Source organism: Fundulus heteroclitus, chromosome 1 (genome assembly GCF_011125445.2).
Source record: "Fundulus heteroclitus isolate FHET01 chromosome 1, MU-UCD_Fhet_4.1, whole genome shotgun sequence".
NCBI lineage: Eukaryota > Metazoa > Chordata > Actinopteri > Cyprinodontiformes > Fundulidae > Fundulus > Fundulus heteroclitus.
This window is the reverse complement of record NC_046361.1, coordinates 27205988-27231770: the sequence shown is the minus strand read 5'-3', so window position 1 is coordinate 27231770 and position 25783 is coordinate 27205988. Positions and strand designations below refer to the sequence as shown.

General features: G+C 41.4%; 1 protein-coding gene across 7 annotated transcripts; it reads left to right on the top strand.

Annotated features, from left to right (window-relative positions):
- The first annotated feature begins 1260 nt into the window (after positions 1–1260).
- On the top strand, positions 1261–25115 carry zmp:0000000926 (ataxin-1-like). 7 transcript variants are annotated; one of them, XM_036139476.1, is made up of 5 exons: positions 4034–4522; positions 17815–18029; positions 19903–19946; positions 21928–23660; positions 23778–25115. In XM_036139476.1, exons 4-5 carry the CDS (start codon positions 22086–22088, stop codon positions 24240–24242), a joined length of 2040 nt encoding a protein of 679 aa, XP_035995369.1. In that variant the 5' UTR covers positions 4034–4522; positions 17815–18029; positions 19903–19946; positions 21928–22085; the 3' UTR covers positions 24243–25115. The 7 variants fall into 7 exon arrangements, with proteins under 7 accessions (XP_035995379.1, XP_035995369.1, XP_021176603.2 ...); XM_021320928.2 differs by lacking the exon at positions 17815–18029; XM_036139489.1 differs by lacking the exon at positions 4034–4522 and having other exon boundaries at positions 15339–18029; positions 22057–23660.
- Positions 25116–25783: the final 668 nt, after the last annotated feature.

Genomic DNA, 25783 nt, shown 5'->3' with positions numbered 1-25783 from the left:
GTTAATAGAGACTCTTCAATCAATTTGCCTGAGTTTTGAGTGATTTTACAAAGAATGGCCAGGAACTTCAGGGTGTGGATTTACAAAGTTGATTTAGACTGACTTTCGCACTACTTTGTGTTGGTATGTCACATAAACCTTAGTAATATATATACTGAGGTTTTTGGTTGTAATCCAATAAAATGTGGAAAACTTAAAGTGAGGGGTTCAAAGTTAAGGTTTTGAAAAAAGCTTAGTGGACCCAGTCTAATCACTGAACAGTTATTTTCTGGATCTACAAGCTGACATGTTCATTGTAATTTTACGAAATAAAATTAGTTAATCTCTGAGGTCTCCACCCTGACCATTGTCTGCCCAGAAGAAGAGAGCCTGAGTGAAATAATACAACTGAAAGAAGTAAGACCGGGGAAAACTTCTTCTTTCTTACTTCTCTTTTCTCTCAATGGGATTCTTACAAGAAACATGACATTGGGCTTTTTGGTTTGACTGTCTCGCAAGCAGGCAGCTTTTGTCCTAACCTCAAAGTGGTGGGGTGAAATAATTCAAAGTGAGCATAGTGGCGGTCGGGACACTTACACAAATCTAGAGGCCACCACACAGCACAATGTCCTTCCCTCACACACATGCACACGCACACATATACGCACTTTCTCTCTCTCTCTGACTGGTTTGTTCCCTGAGTCAGCAATCTGCCTCAGCTCCAGTTTCTCTATCCCGCTCTGCCTCTGCCCCCCTGCCTGCAGGACACTATGAGGACATCATTGTGTGTGTGTGTGTGTGTGTGTGTGTGTGTGTGTGTGTGTGTGTGTGTGTTTGCCTTTGTGTGAGAGAGCTACTGTTGCATTTACATGGTCAGGTCCTCTCACCATCTTATGCAATACGATATTTTTCACTTTGCGAGTAACCCTGGGTATTTCTGTCAGCTCCACCGAATCAGCGATTGTACCATAAAAAGACGTACGGCTCCCACTCCCTCACCCAAGACACTCCCAGTGGATGTAGCATGTTGTTCTAAGTGTGTGTGCATGTGTGTGTGTGTGTGTTTATGATCCTCTAGATACTACAAGTTCTGCTAACATGGCCCTAAAATAGCAAAGTGGAGAGGTGTGAAGTAAAAAAGGAAAGGACACTTTAGTAGAGGAGTAACTGACACGGGGTGAGTCACTTTCACACACACACACACATACACACACACTCACAGACACACACACACATAGACACATGCCGTGGTCATCTTAGCACGTAAGCAAAATGAACACAGAGGAAGGGAACATGAGTTTTGAGTGAGGGACGCAATCGCAGATGTTTCACAGGGCTTCAGTTTTATAAGGTAACATGAAATAACACATTTACCCATCTTTGGTATAAAACGGCACCATATTGTGTTAATTTGAAGACGCAGGTACTTTTTTCCTGAATGGCTCTCTGTCTATGTAGCTGCACTTTCTGATTGATATAATCAAGAATAAAGTAACCATAAATGCTCCTGTAACAGTAAACAGATCTGACATTGCTGCCTGACAGAGTCAGCAATATCCCTACTAAACTACAGAAACACAATGTTTCTGAATGCATAATTCAAAGCTCGAATATGAACAGCATCGCTTTTTGCATAACCTTCATTTTTGAATGTTTACTCAGCGATAAGAGTAATGTTTTTTCCCAGTTCTATTTGCATCCGTCTTTAAAGGATGTTGTAGCGCAAATGCAGAAGTGAGAATGGGAGAGAGAGAAGGAGAGAGGAATTGATACCAAGACGTTTGGCCGGCGCAGCACCTAATGATCACAAGAGCAAAAACAAAGGCACACATGAGTGTGAGTGCATGTGAAGGCACGCACACGCACCATGTGATCTTTCTTGATTAATGCTGTAAGTCACTCCCTCACCACTCTTGGGTTGTTTGATCACAATCTCCCTCCCACTCCAGGGCTCCAGTCAAACAGAAAATTTCAAACGATAAAGCTTGCTTGACACGAAATCACTGAAGACCTTTGCTGAAATATTCAACGTCTTTTCAGTTCTGTTTGAGACATTCAGTTTGCTAAAGCGGATCTCTTTGAGCAAAGCAAGAATTTAAATATGATTTAATAATCAATGGCTCTGTTTGAATTTACACAGAGTGTTGTCTATAGTTTCTCTTTCCAAGCCACACCTCAATAGCACCTTTAAAATTTTGAGGAAGTTTTGCTTTTTGAGTTCTGAAGAAGATTGAGTTGACCGCCGAAGTGAAACTGACTGAAGCATTTCTTTTTCGTTCTGCACATTTATATACAGGGCCCTCCATAATTATTGGTCCACAAATATTGATAAAATGTTTCAAAAGACTTTGGGTAAGCTTTGGTGCAGTTGAATAATTTAACTCTAATAACTTTGTGATCTTTGGAGATATAGTTTTATATACCTCTTCACTTTTTTTTACCATCCTCCTCCTATTTCAGCCTGCTATTTCTGTGTGTGTGTGTGTGTGTGTGTGTGTGTGTGTGTGTCTGTGTGTGTGTGTTTAAATGTTTTAATTATTACGCCTACTGTAGATATATGCAAGTTTAGATTAATAGATTTGTTAATTTGTTCACCTGACCGACCCCTGACTTAAAACATTGACACACTCGATTGGCATATCCCCTTGTCGTTCCTATTTTAAGGTTTCTAGGAGAAAGAAGTATCTAATTGCTACAGTGCTGTGACAAAAGTGCTTTCCCCCCACAAAATGTTTCTGTTTGTGTTTTAATGTTTCAGATCAAACAAGTTTTAATATTAGAAAATAATAACCTGAGTAAATACAAAAATCTGTGTTAATATGGTGATTAGCCTTAATAAAGAAAAAGTAAATAATCAAATCAATAATTTTATTTATTTCAGACATTTATAATGTAAATATAAGATTTATGGTTACTTTACGATTACTTTTTGGCATGAGGCTGGGTCGGGAACTCCAAAACTGGCACAGCACCGCTCCTGATCCAAGAAGGTCCTGGGTTTGAATCCCAGCCTGGGGTCTTTCTTCCCATGCATGCATTGGTTTCTCTCTGGGTACTCCAACTTCCAACAGTCCAAAATCACTCGTGTGAGGGAATTTAGTCTTTTTAAATAATCTCTGTCTGTCTATCTTCCTACTTTTCTACAACTATCTATCTATGTACAACTTACTTGTAAGCATAACTTTAGAGTAACACCTTATCTCAATTAAAAACTGAATGATGTAGCTGTGTATTGCTGAGATACTACAAAGCTGCCTCATTTCATTGAGAATAACAATGTTTTGTTTACTTACTATTTAGATTGAGTGAGGAAGTGGAACGAGCTGTTACTTTTAATTAGTGGGTAATATAATTATTTAACATTGTACTTGAGCGAGGTAAAATGAAGGTACTGTTCTTTTAAAACTCTAATATTGATGTGTTAGACATGTGTGATTTAAAACTATAATACTCTTTCTGTTACGTTTCCCTGTTAAATACCCTAGATAGATTAGAGAGAGATAAAGGAAGCCTCACTCAAATGGTTTCTGCCAGGTCATACTTGATGGGAACTGGGGCATGCAGTACAGTAAAGAGAGCATATGACTTATTGCTTAATTGCACAGGACATTCACATACCTCACAGTGCTTTCATAATAAAATGTGTGAGGGCTCTTTTTGTGGTTTCATGCCTCAAAGAAAAGCACATGATGCCACCACACGCACATCATGAACAAGTGATTGAGCTAAAAGCAGAAATGAGTTGTTATGACTGATGAAAACCTCACTGTGTCAGATTTGACCAGCTGGGCGTTACGCTTCATCCGCTGCTGCGTGCCGATGCTTTGTGATTATGTTTAGCTCCCTCATCTACAAGGGCGTGTGTCCAGCGAGCGCACCTTTCCCCCCATCATCCACGCGGCCTCTGATTGGCTGCGCCGTCAAGAGGCTGAGGTGTTGCAGCAAATAGCACAGGCTCGTGGGCTGGGCCGCTCTGCAGCTCGAGGGAGGTTAATGAGTGAAGCCACTGGGCTGTCAGCCAAACCTGAGCAGCAATGCTAAGGCTCCCACAATGAGCCTGACTGTATTACCACTGAGCTCTGTCTAATTATACACTCCCAGCAAGGCAGAGAGAGACAGAGAGCATATTAGGCAGAGGGGGGGGAGAGAGGAAAAGTTACCAAGTATCCTGGTCTGGCACAGGGGACGCACCAAGAGGGATGATTGTAGACTGAAGTTTTAGGAGGGAGATCAAAGATTTGTGACACTTAGACAGAGGGAGATAGGAAGATCAGCCTGAAGAGAGAAACAGCGCGCTCAAAGGAAGATACACAGAGAGAGGGAGAGAGAGAGAAAGAGAGAGAGAGGGAGGGAGGGAGAGAGAGCAAAGAGGCGTTTAGAGAGTGAAGGAGCAGAGGTAGGAATTGGATGAAGGGAGAGAAGGCTGAGCAGTAGGGAGGAGGAAGAGACTCAGTGTCAAAACTGGATATTCCTGCGTGCCTGCTGCTGCCTGATCCAATGAGAACAACTCTCAGATACGAGCTACGTAAAGGCACCCTGCAAGGTATGTGACCGCAGCGCTTCCTCCTCTCAGTGAGAGTGTTTGTGTCCATATGTGTATGTGAAGGAGAGAGCGAGAGAGAGAGAGAAAGAGAGAGAGAGAGAGAGAGAGAGCACAGGTGTGCTGACAACTCTGGATGCCAAGAAAAACAAAGTGAATGCTGTCAGAAGATTCATTTAGGAGTATTTTCATTATATGGCTTTCTGAGCGAGGCAGGTCAGCTAGTTATTAGGGAAGACACTGAATGGTGAAAGGGTGCGATGTGAGTCTTTGTAAGACTAAAACAGTGAGTGAGAGTTTGAACCAGAGGAAGGTTGTCACTGAGTGTGTGAGGTTTATCTCTCAGCCTGACTGCAGATCAGGGCTTTCAGAATTAGAGCAGTGGGCTTAAATAGCCCTGGTCCAGAGATAGCCAGGGGCCCTCCAGGAGCCCGCTTAAATTGGGAAGGATGGAGCAAGGCTGATAAGGGTGGGGTTCATCCGGTTAATGTGTGTGTTTGGGGGTGGGGTGTGAATAGAAGGAGAAGGAAAGCACGATGAGTAGATGTTGGAGTCAAATCTCTGAGATACCCCATGCCTTTTAAAGCGACAATGTGCAGGTGTGCAGGTGCATGTGTAAAAAAAAAAAAACATATATAAGAAGAACCTCCTAATACACATTTTTTTCATTCCCTTTTTCTTACTTTCTAACTCTTGAAACTTTCCTCTGCACGACTCTGTAAAAACGTTGGAGTTTTATTTTGTATGCTCTGTCACCAACGCTTCACAGATCCCTTCTGGTTTCTCACTGTTCTCGTACCCCAGCGTGCACATTTAGGATTTTGGTACATCTTTTTTCTACAACAGCAGGCACCATCCTTATGTTGCCCCAGTCCGTGCCACATGTCGGCCATATGCATTTAGGAGAATTCACCAAGTTCCAGTCGTCCTCGACTGTCGATGTCCTTCAAGCGAAGACTTACACCATTTGTCCCCACTGACTTAATTCACTTATTTCAATTACTGGGGTGATTTGCTGGAGTCTACAGGAAGTCTTAGTTCTCTGTATAACTGCTTCCTCTAATGCTTGCTTTGAAGGAACTGTTACAAAGGGAGTTTCTGTGAGAAAAAATATGTATAACTTATTGTACATGGAGACAAGGACTCCCTTAAAATTGTGATCACGGAGCATTCTGGTTCATTTAAAACTCACATTTTTATTTGTCTGTATTGTGTTTCATAGTTAACGTATTCGAAGAATGCCTGAGGCTTTACATTGTAATCACATATAGCAGAGATTGGCCTTTATGAATGGCACCTGGTGTGACTGAATAGGCTGCGATTGCTTCACAGCTTATGGGAAACAGAAGCGCAACCAACCATGTGGCTGAATGAAAAGTTTGTCCCATGTTTCTTGTGTCACTCGGAAGAGAAGATCAGACCTCTTGTGGGAGAAGGTTGAGTGGCTGCTGGCCCTTTAAGAGGTCTATTTTTACAGGGGCACACTCATGCATGGAGTGAGGCAGTAGCACACGGAGACTGTATCTGAGGACCACGGCTTCGATAGCGAGTGACTGAGGGAGACTCCAAAAATTCTCCCAGGTCCAAAGATGAGCACGTTGCTCTGTTTTGCACACGCTCCGAACATCAAAATCATCAAAACTGAAACTTACTCTGCTTTTTTTTTTTTAACCACTAAGGAGAATCAGCCCTTTTTTTTTTTCAAGTGGATCTCTCTGAAGTCTAAAAGTGATTATGAGTGGGTGCAAGCAGCACAGACTTCCTTATACCCACTGTAAGAAATTTAAAAAAAGCCCCAGCATTCCCACATATTTGTTTTGATGTGCAAATAGCAGTGAAAGAAAGCTGAAAACATCCATGCCCCCTTCGAAAAGAGAAACACAAAATACACTTTAGTTTGCTTACACCCCCACGCTCCTTGAAAGGAACCACACAAATTGAGCACATTTCTTCGCGAACACCCATACATGCATTCAGAGGTGCACGCAGTGCTATTCACCCACATTGAAAAAAAAAATAAAATACTTATACATCCTCAATATCTGGACCTAAAATAATCTCCTCCTTATGCAATCTGCATGTTATATAATGCATGGCCTGTCATTATCACAACGCTCCTTCACGCCCTGCTGTGCCTCTCCACCTACAGCACCACGCAGACAGGCAGACACACACACACACACACACACCCTACATCTTGTGTTAGCAGTCATATACTCTACTCTAGCACTCTCACACTCTCACCCACGCTGAGTGTATGCTCTCAAACAGCCACCCAAATAAGTGAGAGGGAAAGACAGAGAGGGAGACCGAGAGTGGGTGAGGTGGGGAGGCTGAAACTGAAATACAAAGAAAGGGAAAACTATAGGCTGAAGTCTGCATTCATGCTGAGGCTGCGCGTTTGCATAATTGCAAGAATCTACGCTCATGTCCTTCATGTTTCAGGATGGCGCGTTGACACAAAATCCGACCCGAGGTCTGCTCGTGGGAGCAACAGTTAGCAAACGTTTCAACTTCGGCAACCCCTGACAAGGATTCGTTTTCTTAACAGCTATGTTCACTACTTCTCCAGCAAATCAGGAAACACAACTCGTTGCAAACAGAGCGAGGGATAAGCTCTCTCATTGTCACTCCAAAAGTCACACCTACAGTATGGGCGAGCATTTACATGTCTTTGTCTGTCTTCCATGTCATCCACTCAGAAATGAGTCACATCTTCTCCCCCATTTTTCTTTTTTTTCTTTTTTTTGCCGAAATATTTCAATAACTCATGAAGTGTGGACAAAAACTGACTCTACAACTTGACAATTGAAAATGCTCGAAACATAAACTTTAAACAAATAACTCACTCAACCAACTAATGCTTAATCGACAGCATTCATATCTCTTGAAGTTTTTCATAATTAGACACTTCATGACCACAATGCAAGAGTATCTTATTGGGAATCAGTGTGACATGCCAACATGATATAGTTCAGAATTAGAAAGCAGAAGGTAAATTGTTTTGGATGTTTTATATGCTAAGGGTTGTGTGCTGTTGTGTTCTGCCCACATGAGTCAATAATTTGAAGAACGCCTTTTTGCAAAAGCTGTCCATACCAGTTTTCTTCATAGAAACTAACATTTCTACCCATTTTCATTTGTTTTGCTGCAGCTGTTCAATTAGATCTAGGTCTGGGATTTGACCGGGCCATTCTTGCACATGAATAAACTTTTGTACCATTCTGTTGAAGCGGTGACTGTATACTTTTGGTTGCTGTCGTACTTGAGAGTGAAACTCTATGGCTCTCCCACGACATTTGTTAAAAGCTAACTGCTTTTCTTCCAGGATTACTCTGAATTAAGGCAAGGCAAGGCAAATTTATTTGTATAGCAGAATTCATTACAGAAACAATGCAACGTGCTTTACTTGATTAAAATATAGGAAAATAAAACAGAATAAAAGCAAGTAGGAATAAAATGTAGAAACAAAATAGAACATTAAAAACATGTTGTACCATGATGTTTCAGTAGAACAGTTTAACTAGAGCAGTCAAAGGCAACCCTAAACAAATGTGTCAATTTAAAGGAACTCAGTCTTTTTGCACTTTTACAGTTTTCTGGAAGTTTGTTCCAGATAAGTGGAGCATAGGAACTAAATGCTGCTTCTCCGTGTTTTGGTTCTGGCCCTATTATAGAGGCTCTATCCATTTCAACTCAACTTTGAACAGCTTATAAGTTCCAGCTGAATAAAGGCATAATGCTGCTACCCCCATGCTGCACTGGAAGCTAATGGTGTGTACAAAGTGATGTGGCTGGCTTGTTGGCCTTGTTACATGTATGGCCAAAAAGGCATCATTGGTTTCATCTGACCAGAGCATCTACTGCCACATGTTTCTTGTGTTCCAATATGGCATGACATCTCATTGGTTTCTTTCAGAAGAATTTTCCTTTTCATCAACTCCCATAAAGGTCTGATTTGTAGAGACCATAACTGCAAGTTGTCATGTAGATTTTTTATTTGTAAAAAAAAAAACAAACAGAAAAACAATCCCGTTCTATCCACTTCAAGTGCGAATTGCCTAGGCTAACAGATACAATGACATTAAAGTAGATCGAGATTTCAGTCTTTAACCTGACAAAATGTGAAGAAGTCAAAGGGGTACTAATACATGTTAAATTTACTGTCTCCCCTGTTTTAGTAATAAACATCCTTTCTTCCAAAATATCTTACTTAAGACTGTATATCTCCACACTCGGTAACCCCTAGATTTTGGTCTTTAATCTGTCAGAAACTTCCATCCATTAGTCACCTGTTGCTACCTGCTCAACCTATAAATGCCATCACTACAGGAAACATTTGAAACTGCTGCACTTTCTTATACCTAAAAAGATACAAGTATAGAAATTGTTAAAGGAAATACCAATTCCCAGTTAAAAGTAAAATAAATAAGTTGAAACTGCGCGGTTATGTGTGTGTGTAAATTATGTACTTCCTGTTTGACTCCGACTGCAGTTTCTGGGGCACAGAAGTCTCATTTTCAAGGTATCAGTACCTGCTGTTTAGGAAAAAGATAGCTACAAGTTCAACATGTTGAACTTGAGGTGGCACGGCTCTGTGTTGAGCCCATAATTATCTAGCTCTATGGCATGTGCATATTGCTTATTTGGAGCATAAGGTTACAATTAGACCTAAAACAGATCTAATTGTCCCATTATGGTCAGTAATCTCGTTATATTATATTATATTATATTATATTATATTATATTATATTATATTATATTATATTATATTATATTATATTATATTATATTATATTATATTATAGTTAATTTAATATTATTTAAATGCTATACTTTTTAATAAATCAATATTTTAAATATTCTTTCCTGTTTTGTTCAATTCTGTTCCAAAAAAAAACTGCATTTCATGATTAAATAAATCTAAAAACAATAATGTAAATGCAAAATTACCCAACAAATAACATGCATCTTTCTAAGTAGTCTGCAGTGAACCATGAGAACAACATTATTGTGCTCATTTTGTATTTGAAACCATTTAATATTTATTTATTTATTTATTTTGCATTTTTGGCCTTCCTAAATCTGGACTTTCCTCCGGTTGATCTGATGTGAGAACAGGTTTGAGATCAGAGCCAAGGAACCAGGAGTGGGATGAAAAAGCCAAAATAGAAGCCAGTGTTTGAACACAGCTGACATTGTGCCACACCACTTAAATGTGACAAGCACACCTGTCGTTCAAGTCCTCTCATGAGGCCAGGGTGTTTCATAGCAATGCATTTCTTTCCAGATCTGTGATGCATGTACAAAATTTACATATATAGCAGTAAATCTGCCCTGTTGGTCATCTTTGAACACCTGTGTGCGCTGTCAGTTCTTGAACCACATACTTTGCTCGTTTTCTTGATATGGATTGTTTTCCTTGGCCTTGACTCTAACCTTTGTCTGTGATCGAGCAGTGTGCTCTCCTCCTCCACAATTTCAACTACAATGGAGGTCAGTGACCTTTAAACCCTGCCTCCCACCACTTACACCCACCATTTTTCAGTTAGACCTGCCTTTTCTCCTTTGCTGGAGCCCATGCATGCAAGCTCGCTTTTTCTCAGTTTTGGTGTTACTGTGTAGCGAATGTGACATTGAGACACCCTGCAGCCCATTGCATCAATTGCTTCCAAGAGACCTGTCCTTAAGCAGCTTGTTTTTGGAATCCCTTTTACTCAAGTGCAGAATTAAGATAAATTAACCAAACATTCGGAGAATTCATTTATGCTTCTTAGTTTTTATCAGCAAAGGTATGGAAGTAGTTTCCTGTTAAAGCTCTAGCAAAAAAAATGGTATTTTATCTATTCAGACAGTTCTATTTAATCTGCAGCACTTTTCTATAGCAAGCGCCCTAGGCAATGTGTTGAGTAAATGACAGTAGATATGGTGTGGGAGGGGTAGTGGAGCGGCAGCAATAACGGTAGTGTATAGCAACGTTGCCTTCAACACCAGCAGTGATAAAGGTACTCTAGACAGAGTCTGTAAAGCCAGTCTAGACAGTCTATCTGAATATGAATGCCACTTAAGCTACCGGTGAGAGACCTGGCCATGCTCTCTCCCTGGAGATGTCATGTTTGGTTACAGCTTGCTGACATTTTAGCTGCTGAAACAGAGAACGATCAGAAACCCCAGGTTTGACTGGCACTCAATAGGGGGACAAAGCCAAAAACGGCACATGTTAAAAAGAAACAGTAGCCCCCCTCCCACCTCCTCTTTCACATCCACACACTGAAACTTCACACGCTTGTCCTTGCTCTTTAAAGCTTTTTTTTTTCTCCTTACCACTCTCCCGCTGCTTCCCCCTCTCCTGTAAGCTGGTGATCTCATAGCACGAGAGTGCATCAAAGGCTCTGAGTCTGGTTAATCATATCACATACTAGTGAGAAGATCTCCTGCCAGAAAAACAGTGAGCCAACACACACACACACACATTAACACACACACACACACACACTAACACAAAAAGTTGGGAAGCTAATTTGGGAAATAGCTGCAAGAACAGAAATAGAAAAGCATGACTGTGCATCAGCCTTGTGTGACATCACCACTTGCTGTCACCTTATCTATAGTATCACATTTGAAGTTCTATTGTGCATGTTTTTCATCATAACTGCTTGCAGAAACCAAGTTCAGCCTCTTGTGGTTTGAAAAAGCTGATGTTTCAGATGCTGCATGGGAGGTAAATCATGAGTCTCACACTGATGAGATCAAAAATGGAACCCCCATCAAACAACAACTTAAATGTCACAGAAATGACAATGGTATTAAACCCACAATTGGAAATGTCACGTAAACTGTAGCGCATTTTTCACACCGAGACACACGTACAATAGGAGAGACTGAGGGGCACTGTTGCAGCGGATGGCCCCACTATGGTCAGAGGAAAAAGCAGAATGAGGTGGAGGAATGTTTTACTTCTGCTGACTGGCTGACCTGCTTGTAATTAGTCAAGTCATATTTTTAACTGATATTGCGTAAAAGCCAGCTTAAGGAGCCGTGGCTGCCCTATTTATACCCTAGGGGCGAATGGTCCGTACCACTAATGCAGGGGGGGATTTCCTCCCCAGAACTATACTAAGCCTGCCTTAGGCTGTACCAGTTAGGATTCACGAGGGATTAGCCCAGCAATACATTACAGACCTAAGCCCAGTGTCTGAATCACTCACACACTACAAGAGTCCTCTGCCAGCAAGGGTTTTGTAGAGTATGTATGTATGTATGTATGTATGTATGTATGTATGTATGTATGTATGTATGTATGTATGTATGTATGTATGTATGTATGTATGTATGTATGTATATATGTATGTATGTATTCATTCAACCACAAAGTGTATTTCTTCTAAGAAGTAAGGCATTGCTCAAAAGATAAAAAAAGGTAGCAATTTATAAAAGAGTTAACTTTTTATTCAGATTTTATTAAAGAATGGCATGTTGCAAATTATGTACGGCCTTCTTAATTATCTTGGAAAAAATGTATAGGTGTCCGCTTGTATTTTCACAATTTATCTTCAGAGATTAGCTTTACGTTTTTGATGCTGAAAGGCCTCCTTTCTAATCTGGACCTCCCACCACAGGCCTGGCCACACCAAAACGTTAACATTACTTTAGATTAAGTGTGATGCTGGTAAAATAAAAATTTTGGGTTTGAAATGTCCAATTTATTTGGATCAGTTTATATTATTCACAGTAAATTAACTTCAGTTATATTAAATTACCAATATATTTAACGCATTTACAACATATGTTAAGAAGTCTAATTCCTATCTAGACATAACTAAACAATTAAATGGCTAAATGTACCAGATTATTACGGAGACTTTTTTTTTATATTCATCTTACATTGCCTCTTTACTTGTGTGTACCTATGATATTGGAACTAAGCCCTTAGGCCAATTTGTTTTGTGTCTGTTTTGACTGAGGCAGTGCTGCTGGCTCATCCTGCAGAAGAATAGGTCAGGGCCCTGAAGGCTAACCTGGCCTGTCGCCCAACAAGCTATAGCCTGTATCACTCTGTCCTTTCATCAGCTTAGCCAGGCTCCTTGTAGCGTAAGCCACCGACGTAGTATTCTCCTCCTTCCCTTAGCCCCTCCCTGCGTTAATTTCTCACTCCAACTCTCCCCTGAATCAAACTTTGCGGTCTGTCCAGCCATCTCGCTATTTCTCTGTCTCTGTGCTTTGTCCTAATGTCGCCATGGTCTCCTCTACTCTTCCCCTCTGTTCAGATCTATTACATTCAGCAACAAAATTTCTGCTGCATCAGACGTCCATCATAGATCTTCCTCTCTGGCTGAAACGTGATAGGACACCCAATACAGCTCTACACATGAGGAAGGGTAGATTTAAAAAAAAAAAGACAGCACAAAGCAAATGGTTGCTTTATTATAAATCAGTCCCTCAAAGTATAACAGTAAAATGTTCACTCACCTGTTGAAGTCTTTGCTTTTTTACACTTGGCGTTCTATGATTTCTTTGAATACCGTGTGACTCATTTGACCTTTCTTGTCGAGACCTGACCCTGTTTGTGTGTATCGCTGAGCGTGTGTGTGTGTGAGAGAGAGAAAGAGAGAGGGAGAGAAAGAGGGAGAGAAAGAGAGAGAGGGAGAGAAAGAGATGGCCAGATTACACAGTACAACACCAGAGAGAAACAGGAGATATGGAAGGAGAGTATATGCCACCAAATGACTCAGGGAGTGCTATAAATGACTGGCAGCGCTGCATGAATCTCTTGTGCATTTGGTTGTGTTGATGTTTGTGTGTTTTGGATGTATTAAATAGCCGAGGGTGGTTCTACTCGTAAAACACAGTAGTCATTTCTATATCTCAATACAGTATTACATAGTTTTGTGATCAATCCGTTACTATTTCATTCTTTTTCGCTGTGACTAGACAGTCATGTGCAAATCCAAATCAATCAGGACCTCATGCTATGTGATTTATAAGGTTGTGCGCTGTTTTGCAAAAATATCAATGCCACTTGAGCCATTTCACCTTTAAAAACACAAAGTTGTGCATAAGTAAGTGCAGTTTAAACGACATACAATTCCATCAGCTTTTACAAATCAAAATCTTTAAGTGTGGCAAAAAAAATGTACGATGGCCACTTTTATTTAATACCTCTAAATACAATTATGTGGGTTCAGAAGTAACCTAATTGCTAAAAACAGCCCTTCTATGTGTAATCTAACCTCAGTATGAATCCAGCTTTTCTCTTAAGGCCACAGATGTCTGTTAGAGAACCAACAGCATCATGAAAACCAAGGAAAACAGCAGACAGACATGTCAGGCACAAAATCGTGGAGAAGTTTAAGTTATGGTTCTAAAACATAAGTAGTATTCACAGAGCACTGTTGAATGTACCCATTCTTGTCGTCATCCGGGACTGTGTCGCCGGGGCATCAAACTCAGCAGAGACGCCCAGACGTCCCACTTCCCAGCAGCCAGCCGAGAGACATAGGGTGCATTCACACCAGCCATGTTAATTTCACTTTAATCGGACTCTCAGAAAGTTCAGTTCGTTTTGGGAGGTGTTGATGTACAAACTGATGCAAACCAAAAACATGAAATCAGGTCCGCCTCAAAACCTAGGACTCCGCTTAGTTGAACTGAACTCTGGAGTGGATTGAATACATATGGGAATGCCATGCGGACTTCCTGCTTTGGCTTTCGCCAAAAGCAGGAAGTGGACTACAGCATCGGGCAATTTGGGTAAAAAAAAAATGCAATTAAGCAATAATACTAATTAAGTAACTCTTGGAAATACCTTGCTAGACGTCTGTGTAAGCATGACATAGGTTTAATGAAGCTGTATGTGCCCTCGCTCGTGCTCTGCCGCCTCATACGGAAGCCGTCTCACCAGCCTTGTGTAAAACATAACGTCTGCCGTGTCTTCCGCTCATACTGAGCCCACTGTTGAATTGTGTTTGTCTGTCACACTTGCCAAAAAACAGCATGGCAATAACACAGCTAAAATTAGCTGCCATTCCATTTTGTTTACATTTTTTGCAGATAATGAAGCTGTGCTGTGTTGTGGTGACCAACCATTTTCCTTCTGTGGTTCTTGCTGCAGTGCCACCACAGCTCCATCACAGGCGAGGGGTTGAACAGCTTGGTCAAAAGGTTAGGTTCGTTTGACAAAGTGCAAACCGCACCAGCTGAAAATGTACAATCTGGTCCCTAAGCAAAGCGAGTCTAACGGACTATCAGGTGTGAAAACGACCACAGTCTCTGGCCCGCCCCGTGGGTCTCCTCCCAGTGGGATGTGCCTGGAATACCTCTTGAGGGAGGTGTCCAGTGGACATTCAGAATCCAAGCCTGAGTCACCTCAGCTGATTCCTCTCGATTTGGAGGAGCAGTGGCTCCATTCGGACACCCTCCCAGATGGTTGAGCACCTCACCGTTACTGTAATGGAGTGCCCAGCCACCCTGCAGAGCTAATTTCAGCTGCTTGTATCCAGGATGTTGTTTTTTTTTTCGTCATGTCTGAAATTTTATGATTTTAGGTGAGCGGAGGAACATAGATTGATCGGTAAACTCACCACAACGGATTGTAGAGGGACCAGTGCAAAGTCGACTGGGTGGCAGTCAGACAGACTTTAGCGGCCCAGTCCCAGACACATACTTAAACCGTTTGATATATTACTTCAATATACAATATAATATTGTGTCATCAGAGTATGAGACAAATACAAACCTCCCATGAGGTGGTAGTCCAGAACTGACAGGATGAGCAAGAATAGCTTTAATCATAGAAGCAGCCAAGAAGCCATGGTAACTCTGGAGGAGCTGCATACATCTACAGCTCAGGAATGAAGAATCCGTATATAGGACAACTTATTCATCTATTCCTCAACTTTAAATGAGATAGGCAAGAAGGAGGTCAAAAGAAGCTTAGTCTGTATTTTGCCACAAGCCATGTATAGGATACAGCTAACATGTTGAAGAAGGTGCTCTGATCACATGAGAGCAAAATGTCTTTGAACTGGAATTTTTTGACCTACATATAAACTCTTGTGTGTTGGGGAAAACCAACACTGCACATCACACTTAACATACCATCTTTACACTGGAGCATGAAACCAAATACAGGGCAATACTGGAAGAAAACTGGCTAAAGGTTACAAAAACCTGAAAATAGGGGAAAGGAATGAGAACATATTCATATTTTAGAATGGCCCAGTCAAAGCCCAACTTTTATCCATTTGAGAAACTTTGATTTTAAAATGATATCCATTATTTCCAATCTCACAAGTTTGGACTTCTTTATTTTGGCCTCTCACATAAAATCTTCCCAAAAGCACATAGAAGTTTGTGGTTCTAACATGGTAGAATTATGAAAATGTGTTTGATGGTGTGAGTACTTTTACAAAACAGTGTTCTTTTGAAGGGATTTAAAAATCTATCCTGTATTCTTATTTAATTGATTTCCCATATTTAACACCTGTATTATTTCTCACTAACTGGAGTCCTTGTTTTGATGCTTTTGGTCAAAGAATGCAATGAAGAAGTCAAGTATGATACATAATTATGCGTCAGATTGTTTAACTTAGAGCCAAGGTAAGTCTGCGGTTGATTTGAATATTAAATTCATAGAAATGTTTTTTTTTTTTTTTTTTTAGCTTTACTGTCAAGAGAACAATTCTTTGTCGACTCCATACAAAGAAATTGTTATTTTCAGTTAGTCTTCCCGTGTTTGGCTTATTCATTCTTTCTATGAATGCTGAGTCTGTTTAGTCAAGGCTAAGGAGATGTAGTGCATTCATTAATAAGTTGTCTTTTTCAAATTCATGTTTCAACAATTTAAGACTAGTCCATTATTAATCGCACGGCAATGATTTAATCATCATGCGGCCCTGCAGCTGTTTTGGCCCTATATCCAGGATGTTCCGAAATTCTTCGTTTACGTTTCTGCCCACATGAAACATTTGCTGGAGCAGACAGCAGCCGTGCCCACACAACCTCAGTGTCTATCATCTTCAGTCAGTGTTTGCTCTAAAAAAAAAAAAGAATAAAAGCAACATTCTGTAAAATGTCAGAGGGGACGTTTTTGGCAGTTGTCGCCTCCCAGTGAGGATGGTTCAGTGTGAGCCTCCAGCAGAATTTTTATTTCAAACCGCCATTTCTGATTAACCCTTCTGTTTGACTGAGGTTGAGAAGTGAGTCGAGGTTAATGTCTTGTTTGTGGGTAAAAGTCTGTCTTTTGTTCTGCCTTTTAAGAAGATTTAAAAGAACATGGCCCTAAAAAACCTTCTGTAGCTATGTTTCCTGTCCATACATGTCTCCTGATTGTTTCTGTACTCTGAATGAACACTACACTCACCAGTGGATTGCTAATAAGCCAAGGCAGCCATACCATCACACTCCACTCGTACTGACTGAATCACTGAAGCAAATCATTCAGAGCTCCCCTGTAGCGCTCCGGTGTGCGTATGAACTTGTTTCAGTGTGTGTACAACTGTTTATGTGTGTGTGTGTGTCTATACAAGCATATGAAGTCAAATCAAATGTATTCATAAAAGCTCTCTTAACAAGCAGGTTTGTCATAAAGTGCTTTGATGAGAACAAAGGACACAAATTCAGACGAATGTATGTGTGTGTATGTGTGTGTGTGTGTGTGTGTTCGCGCGTGCTTTTCGGTGTGTTTGTGTGTTGATGGATGTGAGGTTTAGTTTTGAGTCAGAGGCAGCAGCAAAAGCCTAAGTCTGAGAGTGTGTGTAGGATGAGCCTCCTACCACGTCCCTCCTTGTCTCTCATCAACCGTCTTTCTGCCTCCCTTCCATCCCTTTCTTTCTTCTGCGTGTCAGCATGTCTTCTGTAAATGTCATTAAAGACATAAATTGGTGATTTGATTGCTCTTTCATTGACTGATTAGCAGGAGTCCATGTTTTCTAAATCAAATGTTGTTGTTTTTTTTTGTTAGAAGTAAAAGACATCAGACAGCAAACGGATCTACAGTCTGCATCCTTGACTGTGCATACATATGAGCGCATGTATATATATGTGTATATGCATGTTTGTATCCCTCACAGTGATTAAAGCAAGTGGGCGGCAGCAGCAACTGGTCTGCCTGTGTGGCTCTGCATAGCAGACATGTTTCTCACTGCTAGATATTACTCATTTCCTCAGTCCTTTGCACACACAGGCACACACACACACACACAGGCACACACACACACAAAATCTCTTGACACACACATGCTCACAAGCACAACAGACACAGAGACGGATAGCAGACTCTCAGTTTTTTCCTTCAGTTTGGTGGGCTCGCTGGTGTTATTTCACTCGTTCAGAGATCAGAGGCAGGGCGTAGCTGCAGGCTGCTGATATCTGCGGGTGTTGAAGCCCGTGGCGTTGCTGTGAAGGAAGCACTGTGGCACAGTAAGGAGCTGGGAGGTGGGCTGACCCCCCTGGGAGGACTAGAATATGAATGAGAGCCAGCTATGGGACATCTCCTCACCCCGGTACCAAGGTCAGTGTTGCATCACAGCAGCTGCTAACTTCATCCACCTGCTTGTTCTGACACACTTTCTTAGGGCTGAAATCTGTTCCTTGCTCTTCTCTTACTTTTATTGCAACGGACTTAATTTTTCAAGTTTCACAGAAGCAACATTTTACACTTTGTTTTTATCTGAGGTTTGCAGCCATGAGTCTGGGTGCATGTTTCACATTTGTCGGTGAAAAGCATGAAGAAAAAAGGCGGGATAATGTATAGCAATGCAGAAATGCATATAGGCAATAGGAGTTTATAAGCCTTCTTGATTTAAAAAAAAAAGTTGATTTCATTTTTTCTAAAACAATTGTTTTTTTTAATTGACTTTCCGACCAAAACCCAAAGCTTATTAGAATATGTTAGGTATAGAAACGTGTAGCATTATGATTATGTGTATGTGCTCTGTTCCTTTGGATGTATTAAAATGTTACTGTAGAACAACAGTGGCTCCAGCTAAACTCTAGCTCAGTGTGTAAGTCTGCACAGTGTAGGAGTATTCTGTTAGGAGACATTTCTTTTCAAACTCCTCCACATGCACAATTGTGCTCTTTGTTTCGTTGTACTCTTTTTGCATATTTATATTAAGTCTTTTTTGGTGACGCGGGTGTAAGAGTCATTTGAGGACAAACGCCAAAACCAGATTTTTTTTTTCTTATTAAGAAATCTCTATTCCGCAAAACATTATGAGTGGACAAGTAGAAGTTAAAAGCAAATAACTTATTATGAGCAGTCCGCTTTCTAAAATCTAATACTGTTTTTTGAGTCGTGTTTTACAATATTTAGCTTCATTACCATGTTTTAAAATATTACAAGTTTTATATTTGCTTCAAATCAGTTACAGCATAACATGAAAATAAAATAAATATTTTCTATATAATTTTTTTATTGACCATATATCACTGATTTTTTCTAGAATTAAAAAATATATCACTTCAAGGGCCCTTGTTCAAGGTTCATAATTTTATGTTTGAAGTGTTAGCCTCAAACAAACCGGATATGTTTTATTCATTGCAATTCCTTTTTTTTAAACACAAACAATTAATAGCGGGGGGTTTTTGTGTAAAGTACATTAAAACGTTATATCTTGTTGTGACTTTGTGGCTTTTTTTAAATGGAGGCTTTTGAAATTCTTTTTTGAGACATGAAAAATTGAAAAACAAAAATACAACATCGTACGGAAAAATACATATTGAAAATCTCACCATATACAGTATTTAGATCATTATACATAGTGCTTAGTCAAACTACCTCAGGATCAAATGACAGCCCAGGGTTCTTGGGAATAATTCCACGGGTTTAGCAAATGTTTCTGTCTGAATTGCATCCAATCTTTCTTAGCTGGACCAGACTGGACATGTATAAAACTTGTAATTTTTATTCAGGTTCAGGACCACACCTTAGCTGAGTTACTCCGGCAATATAAAAGAGTTTACCTGAAGCCACCTCTAGAGTTTTCTTAGTGGCATGTTGAGGTTGTTGTCTGTGTGTGTGTGTATAAGGGGATGAATACCCATCTTCTGGAAATCTGAATGATATAACATTGAGAATTGTGTCCAAAGAGTTTGATACTTGTTTCATGTGATTAGAGGATTTTGCATCCGTTAGTCAGAACAAGGGTTTTCTTAAACGATCAGCTAAAACGGGAAGGTCTGTTGCTGGTTCAGACCTTCATCCACTTCTAGGACTTATAAAAAGTTGTTTAGTACTATAGTAATGTTTTTTTTATCCTTCATCAGATTTGCACATTTTGTTTAATTTCCTTCTCTATAAACCTTTTGGCCATGGTTGAAGGGTTACAGCAAGTTTTTTTTGGGTTGACTTCTTCCTCTTTTGCTTTTTTTTCTACTTAAAGATTTCAATGATGGCTGAAAACTGGTGCATTACTTCTAACAGCAGGTATGTTTGTTTGACCATAAAACCATGTGGTCTTATGGAAATTTGTTACGTTCAGATAGCTTTTGTTAGTTTGAAAAGTCCAGCACTCTGTGATCCCTTTTTTAAGTGTGTGATACGTGGCATTTCTGTTGTCATACTCAAATTTGCTGAAACCATTCTCTTAGCATGAACTCCAAGTCCTTAAAAAACTACAGAGACTGCAAAAGTTTCATAGTTTCTCCTCCGCTTTACACTCCCTCTGACATATCAGAACAGCTTGTTTTCTTGGTTAGACACTTGTTTTCTCATAAAGACAGTAGGGTCCTTATGAAGACACTTGATTCCTTTTCCATGGTTACCCATTATTTCTCTGATAAAGATTGACTGTGATCAGGGTGTACAAATAAATCAAGACGCAGTGATAGAAGTCGAATTTGCAAAGAGGCTAGTGATGAAATTAATGGAGTAAATGCATAGTGCATAATACTAAATCAACTAGTTACTCTTGATCCTGTCTTTAATTCGGAATTTAGCAAGAAAAACTATTTAATGGATTTTAAAATGAGTCTTAAGCATAAAAAATATAACTTGCCACCTGCATTATTATCAGATGTGCATTACTTAGTGTTTGCTAAATCGTTGTTGGGTTGGCAAGTATACATCACGTCATGTTCACTCTCTTTAACATCCGAGATCTCTCAACACCCCGTTTTTGGTTTAATATGAGATGCTCAAGCAGCTTGTTACACTTGCTCTGCTTTGGACAAAGTCTCTTGATTGAGCAACAGCACACCCGCCTCTCCAAAAAAGTATCCCCGTCTAACCTCACTAACCAGCTGGATGTATATGAGAGTGTGCATATGTGTGGACACAGTTGCCATGGAGACGGTGTGGCGGATGGTGAGACGGCAGGGAGTTGGTTAGCAGTTGACAGACTAGCGGGTGAGTGTGGGGCTTGAGTGGCCAGCAGCTGGAGGAGCGACGTGTTGGAGGAGGGAACGGCTGGACTCGCAGCCATCATTTCAAAAGGGCTCTTTTAAAACACTAGGGGAAGAATTAGTGGAGCTCCCCCGCACTTCTCACTGAATGAAGTGAGGCTGGAAAAATCTCTGACACATTCGAGGACTCAAACACAAAGACTCAAACAATTGAACACATTCACAGATTTTTCCCAAACAAAAACGTGACACATTTGCACAGATCAACCATGGAAAACATGTCTGCACACACACACACAGTCACACATATTTGCTCAAACCCCTGCTGTGGTGCCTATTTAATATGCAAAGACACATACCCTGTGTCTACAACAACTGGTGGTAATATCAACAGTGATTGTGTCAGCTTTTGGTAGGCAGTGACCAGCTTTGTCTATCACTGGGGGAATGCGCACAGCCGCTTGAGGGAGTATTTGTCCTTTATTGTCCATATGTGCATCTGAAAGCAAAGGGTTGTGGGGGTGTTGGTAGTAAGCTTATGCAGAATACAGAGAGCACCCGAGGGTGTCGTGGGGGTGGATCATGAAAGTGGTACCAAAGCGTATCTACATATTCCAATCATCCCTCGAGAGTCAGAGATGAAAACTCTCCTGCTGTCAGGCCTCGCTGTGTGTGTTTTTGTACATACGTACTGCACTGCCTCTGAACTTCACTGGCTGCAAAAATGTATTTTTAGCTCACATGTGGGAGTAATGTGCTTGAATGAAATGAGCAAGATGGGTAGTTTCAGTCGCACCACACTGGGCGTATTAAGTAATGACTAATTAGCAACAACCATCAGAAAGCTGCAAGTTTCTAATCTCTTCAAAGTAGTTTGGAATAAAGAGTGAGTGGCTGATTTTGCTCCATCTGTCTGGTACAGCTGAATGTTTGTTTGTATGTCTGACCATACTGACAGCTAAGTCTTAACTACAACTGATGCCAGGACCTAACAGACTGTTCTTTCCCAATGTTCACACTTAATCTCTCCCACTTCTGTCTCTTTATTTCTTGCTCTTCTCTAGGTGAGTGGTGCTTCAGTGCAAGAGCAGCAACAGCGATCCAACAGTGATGCTGTGTATTGGCCTTCCCCTCTGTGTGCACCCCTCGTTTTCCCGTGAGGCCCATGTGACCTAGCCTACACTAACACACAGGGGGCCCCCACTGCTGCTGGAGCCCACCCATGAATCCAAGCCCTGACCGCAGCAAAGAGCGCCTCCCTCCCAAAAAGAGGGAGTCTCGGCAAGGATCTGCAGAACACCACGTCCCTCTGGATGAGTTCAAACCGCCTGTGCCATTCAGGAGCCGCCATACCACAAGTAGAGGGGACGGAGGCAGGGAAACCAGTGACAGAGTTCTCTCTGACCCAAACCCCCATCTCCTACACAGCCCTCCACCCCTTCCTGCTTCAACACCTGGCCTCCACGTGCCATTACCATGGACCTTGAACTACTCCTCACCAGTTTCTCTTCCACTTTTCCCGGGCCAGGTCAGCGAAAGAAGGACCTCAGGGTCTCCTGCCTGGAGAGATGATCCCCTCATCCCACACCTGCCCCATCACTCCAGGTGGCTCAGAGGGGAGGGACCCCTGTCATTGCCCCCCTCCCCATCTTCTTCTTCTTCCTCCACATTTAAGACTCCTTTTCCAGCTAGTACAAGAGAGATGTGGTCCTACATTAATACTGGTCGTCGGGATTATAGCCCTTTCTTTTCCCCTCCCTACCTGTTTAGCCCCTCCTCTTTGTATCACCAAGACCCCAGCTTAGTTGAGGTAAGACCTAGGTACATCAGCAAGAGGCCCAATGGCTTGGATGGGCCAGGCAGCAGGACTGCCTCATCTTCTAGACCTCTGCTCACTGGAGAGTATGGGAATGATAGCAGCAGATCTAGGCTGGAGGTCAGCCCGTACACATTGCATGCCAATGGAGGACGTAGACAGCAGGAGGACTTAACCTCTCCTGTCCATTCTACAAGGATATATTTGTCAGACTCTCACCCTCAAGTAAGCCCTGAGCCACATTCCTCGCTGCAGGAAACTCATCACTCTGGGAAGACCAGTGCTACTTCACTCCCCACTAGTCCTCATACACTTGGACCGGACCCAAGGGCAGGCAGAGGTGGACTTCTAGACCATGTGGGGGCTACTCCAACTGAAACTCAAAGACATTACTCCCCAGGATCAGTCAACCATCCCAGCCCTCATGCCCAGGCCTACCCTCTCCCCAGCTCCTCAGGAACACTTTCATACAGTCTGCATAGGGAGCCGGGTCCTAGTCAGCACACGCTAAGGAATTCACCACACTCACCCCTGAGTATGCCTAACAGCCATGACAGGTCACAAAGTGAATGGGACAGAGACCTAGAAAGAGATAAGGTCGTCAAAAGGGACAGGGAAAGGGGTAAAGTAAAAGAAAAGCAATTACAACATGACAAAGACCAAGAAAGAGACAGTGAACGCGAGAGAAGACGCAACAGAGACAGAGGGAGAGATTTTTCTCCTTCCAACCCTCAGACCTTGTCCACAGCCTTTCACCCATCTCCCTCTGCACTCCTACCTCATTTCACCAAGGGGTCTCTTATTGAGCTGGCCAGCGGTCGGTTAAAACGAGTGGAGGAGCTGAGGACTGAAGACTTTCTGAGGAGTGCAGATACATCCCCAGAGTTCCACCTGAGCACCTGTACTGTGCTAATGATTTCCCCCAGCAGTACACAGGGCTTCAGTCACTTGCAGGTTCACCTTACAGATCGCAACTCTCAGGTCAGCCCCCTCAGTGTTGAATGCTTCTGTTTAGAAAGCTAATGTTGTTCATGTTGTGATGTTAAATGGCTAATTTCTCATTGACTTCAAGGTAATCCTGCTCTTGTTCTCATTTAGGAGTTACTGCAGGTCTTGGTGGAGTATCCATTCTTTGTGCGAGACCAGGGCTGGTCTTCCTGCTCTCCTCAGAGAACTACACAGCTGTATGGCCTGCCCTGCCGTCAGCTCAGTGAGGGTGATGTTTGCCTGGCACTAACCCCAATGCCCACCCAAACTCAGCGGACACCCAGCCGTAACAGCTCCAGGGCCCATCGCACGCAACCCCTCCCCAGATGTCCAGCAGAGTCAAGCAGCTCGAATAGGGAGGAGATGCCACCCCCACCACCACCCCCTCCTCTTCCTCCCCAGCCACCCCTTTCAACAGTTGTCCCTTCTTGCAAACACGCTGCAGACACCCCTGCTAATGAGCAGCAACGGCCTCGTAAACGGCGCTGGTCTGCACCGGACACACTTCCCTCAGCCAGAACTGATGAAAGGCTCCTGGATTTACCTCATGGCTCCAAGCTAATGAAGTGGCAGTAGAAACTTGCACATGCATACTTACACACACACACACACACACACATGGACACACACACAAATGGCACATACACACCCTCCTTGTCTCTGTTGCACCCACCAAGACAAACAATGGAGAGACCTCAAGGCAGGGTTGCAGGGAAGGTATACACAACAATAGAAGACACAATTTAAAATTGATCAGTCTAGTCTATAAAGATGTAGCCCCTGCTGACCCATTTATTCCCTTTTCCTGAAAGGAGCAGCAGGGAGCAGGTCATTTCACTCCTTCACCATTTAGTATCTTTGTAGTTTTGATTGTTTTGTAAATGCCTTGCTTTGCATACAAAGGATGCTGTAGACCGTCAGGACGTTTAAATCTTGAGATTTAAACCCTGATTTTTTCTTCTGACCTCAATGGTAATTAGAACAAAAGTAAATCTGAGCGTAGTGCAAAACCTTTCAGGTTATAACATACAGTTGAACAGAATAACATGAGCAAGTCTTTCGTTTTTATGATCATTCATCTACATAATTGACAAAAATACTACTGCTACTCCATGGTAAAAGTTTGCAAGCAAGTACTGAATGATTTGTTCAAGTGTACGAAATAGAAGAAGGAAGGGATGAAACTGTAAGGCTTGTAGGTTTCAAATTATAGTGAAAATTGGTGAAGGGGTGAATTGACTCAGCGATGGAGCGACAACTTAAAGATAACTCATTGACTCTTTACAAAGACATCAAAGGTATTTAATGAGGCAATCAAGCACTTGTCTGTGTTGACTCTGTTTTTGTTAAGGTTGTCCCACACACCTACTCAATGAAAGTAACTACTGCAGGGTATTTTCAATCAGTGTTATGAAAGTAAACGCTATTGAGGAATTGCATATATATATATATATATATATATATATATATATATATATATATATATATATATATATATATATATATATATATATATATATATATATATATATATATATATATATGCACACATATATATTACATTACAGATGTTATATACAGTAAATATGCTAAACAGATTTAATGCAATTTCTGTCAATCTTGCAATGCAGTTTTTTTCTTTGTTTCTTTTCTTGCTTCTGAGCCGATGTCTTCACGCCGGCCTGGGCAGGCATGGTGAATGTATGAGCAAGTCTTTGCCTTTTTTTTCTAATTCTCATGACTGGGAGTCATTTCAAAAGGTTGTTCATCAAAGCATTACTCTCCAATATGTTTTTAACATTATCTCTGAGAAAGGGAGAACACTAATGAAAACTGCGTAACAGACAATCCCACCCACACAGACAGGTCTGTGCCACATCGCCTCGACACTCATGGTGTTTTTCCATTAAAAACTGAATGATGGAAGGAGTAGAAAAAGTGCAGGATGGCTGAGGAGTAATGGTGCTAATAACACGTTGGAACATGATGCTTTGTGAATGCTCTTGACCCCTGTGTGTACTGTACGCTTCAGTTCCCGTCTCATTTTTCAATGTACTGTATATGTTTCGAAGGCAGGGAAAAATGATGAAAGTATTTTAAACTCAGATACGGGTAAA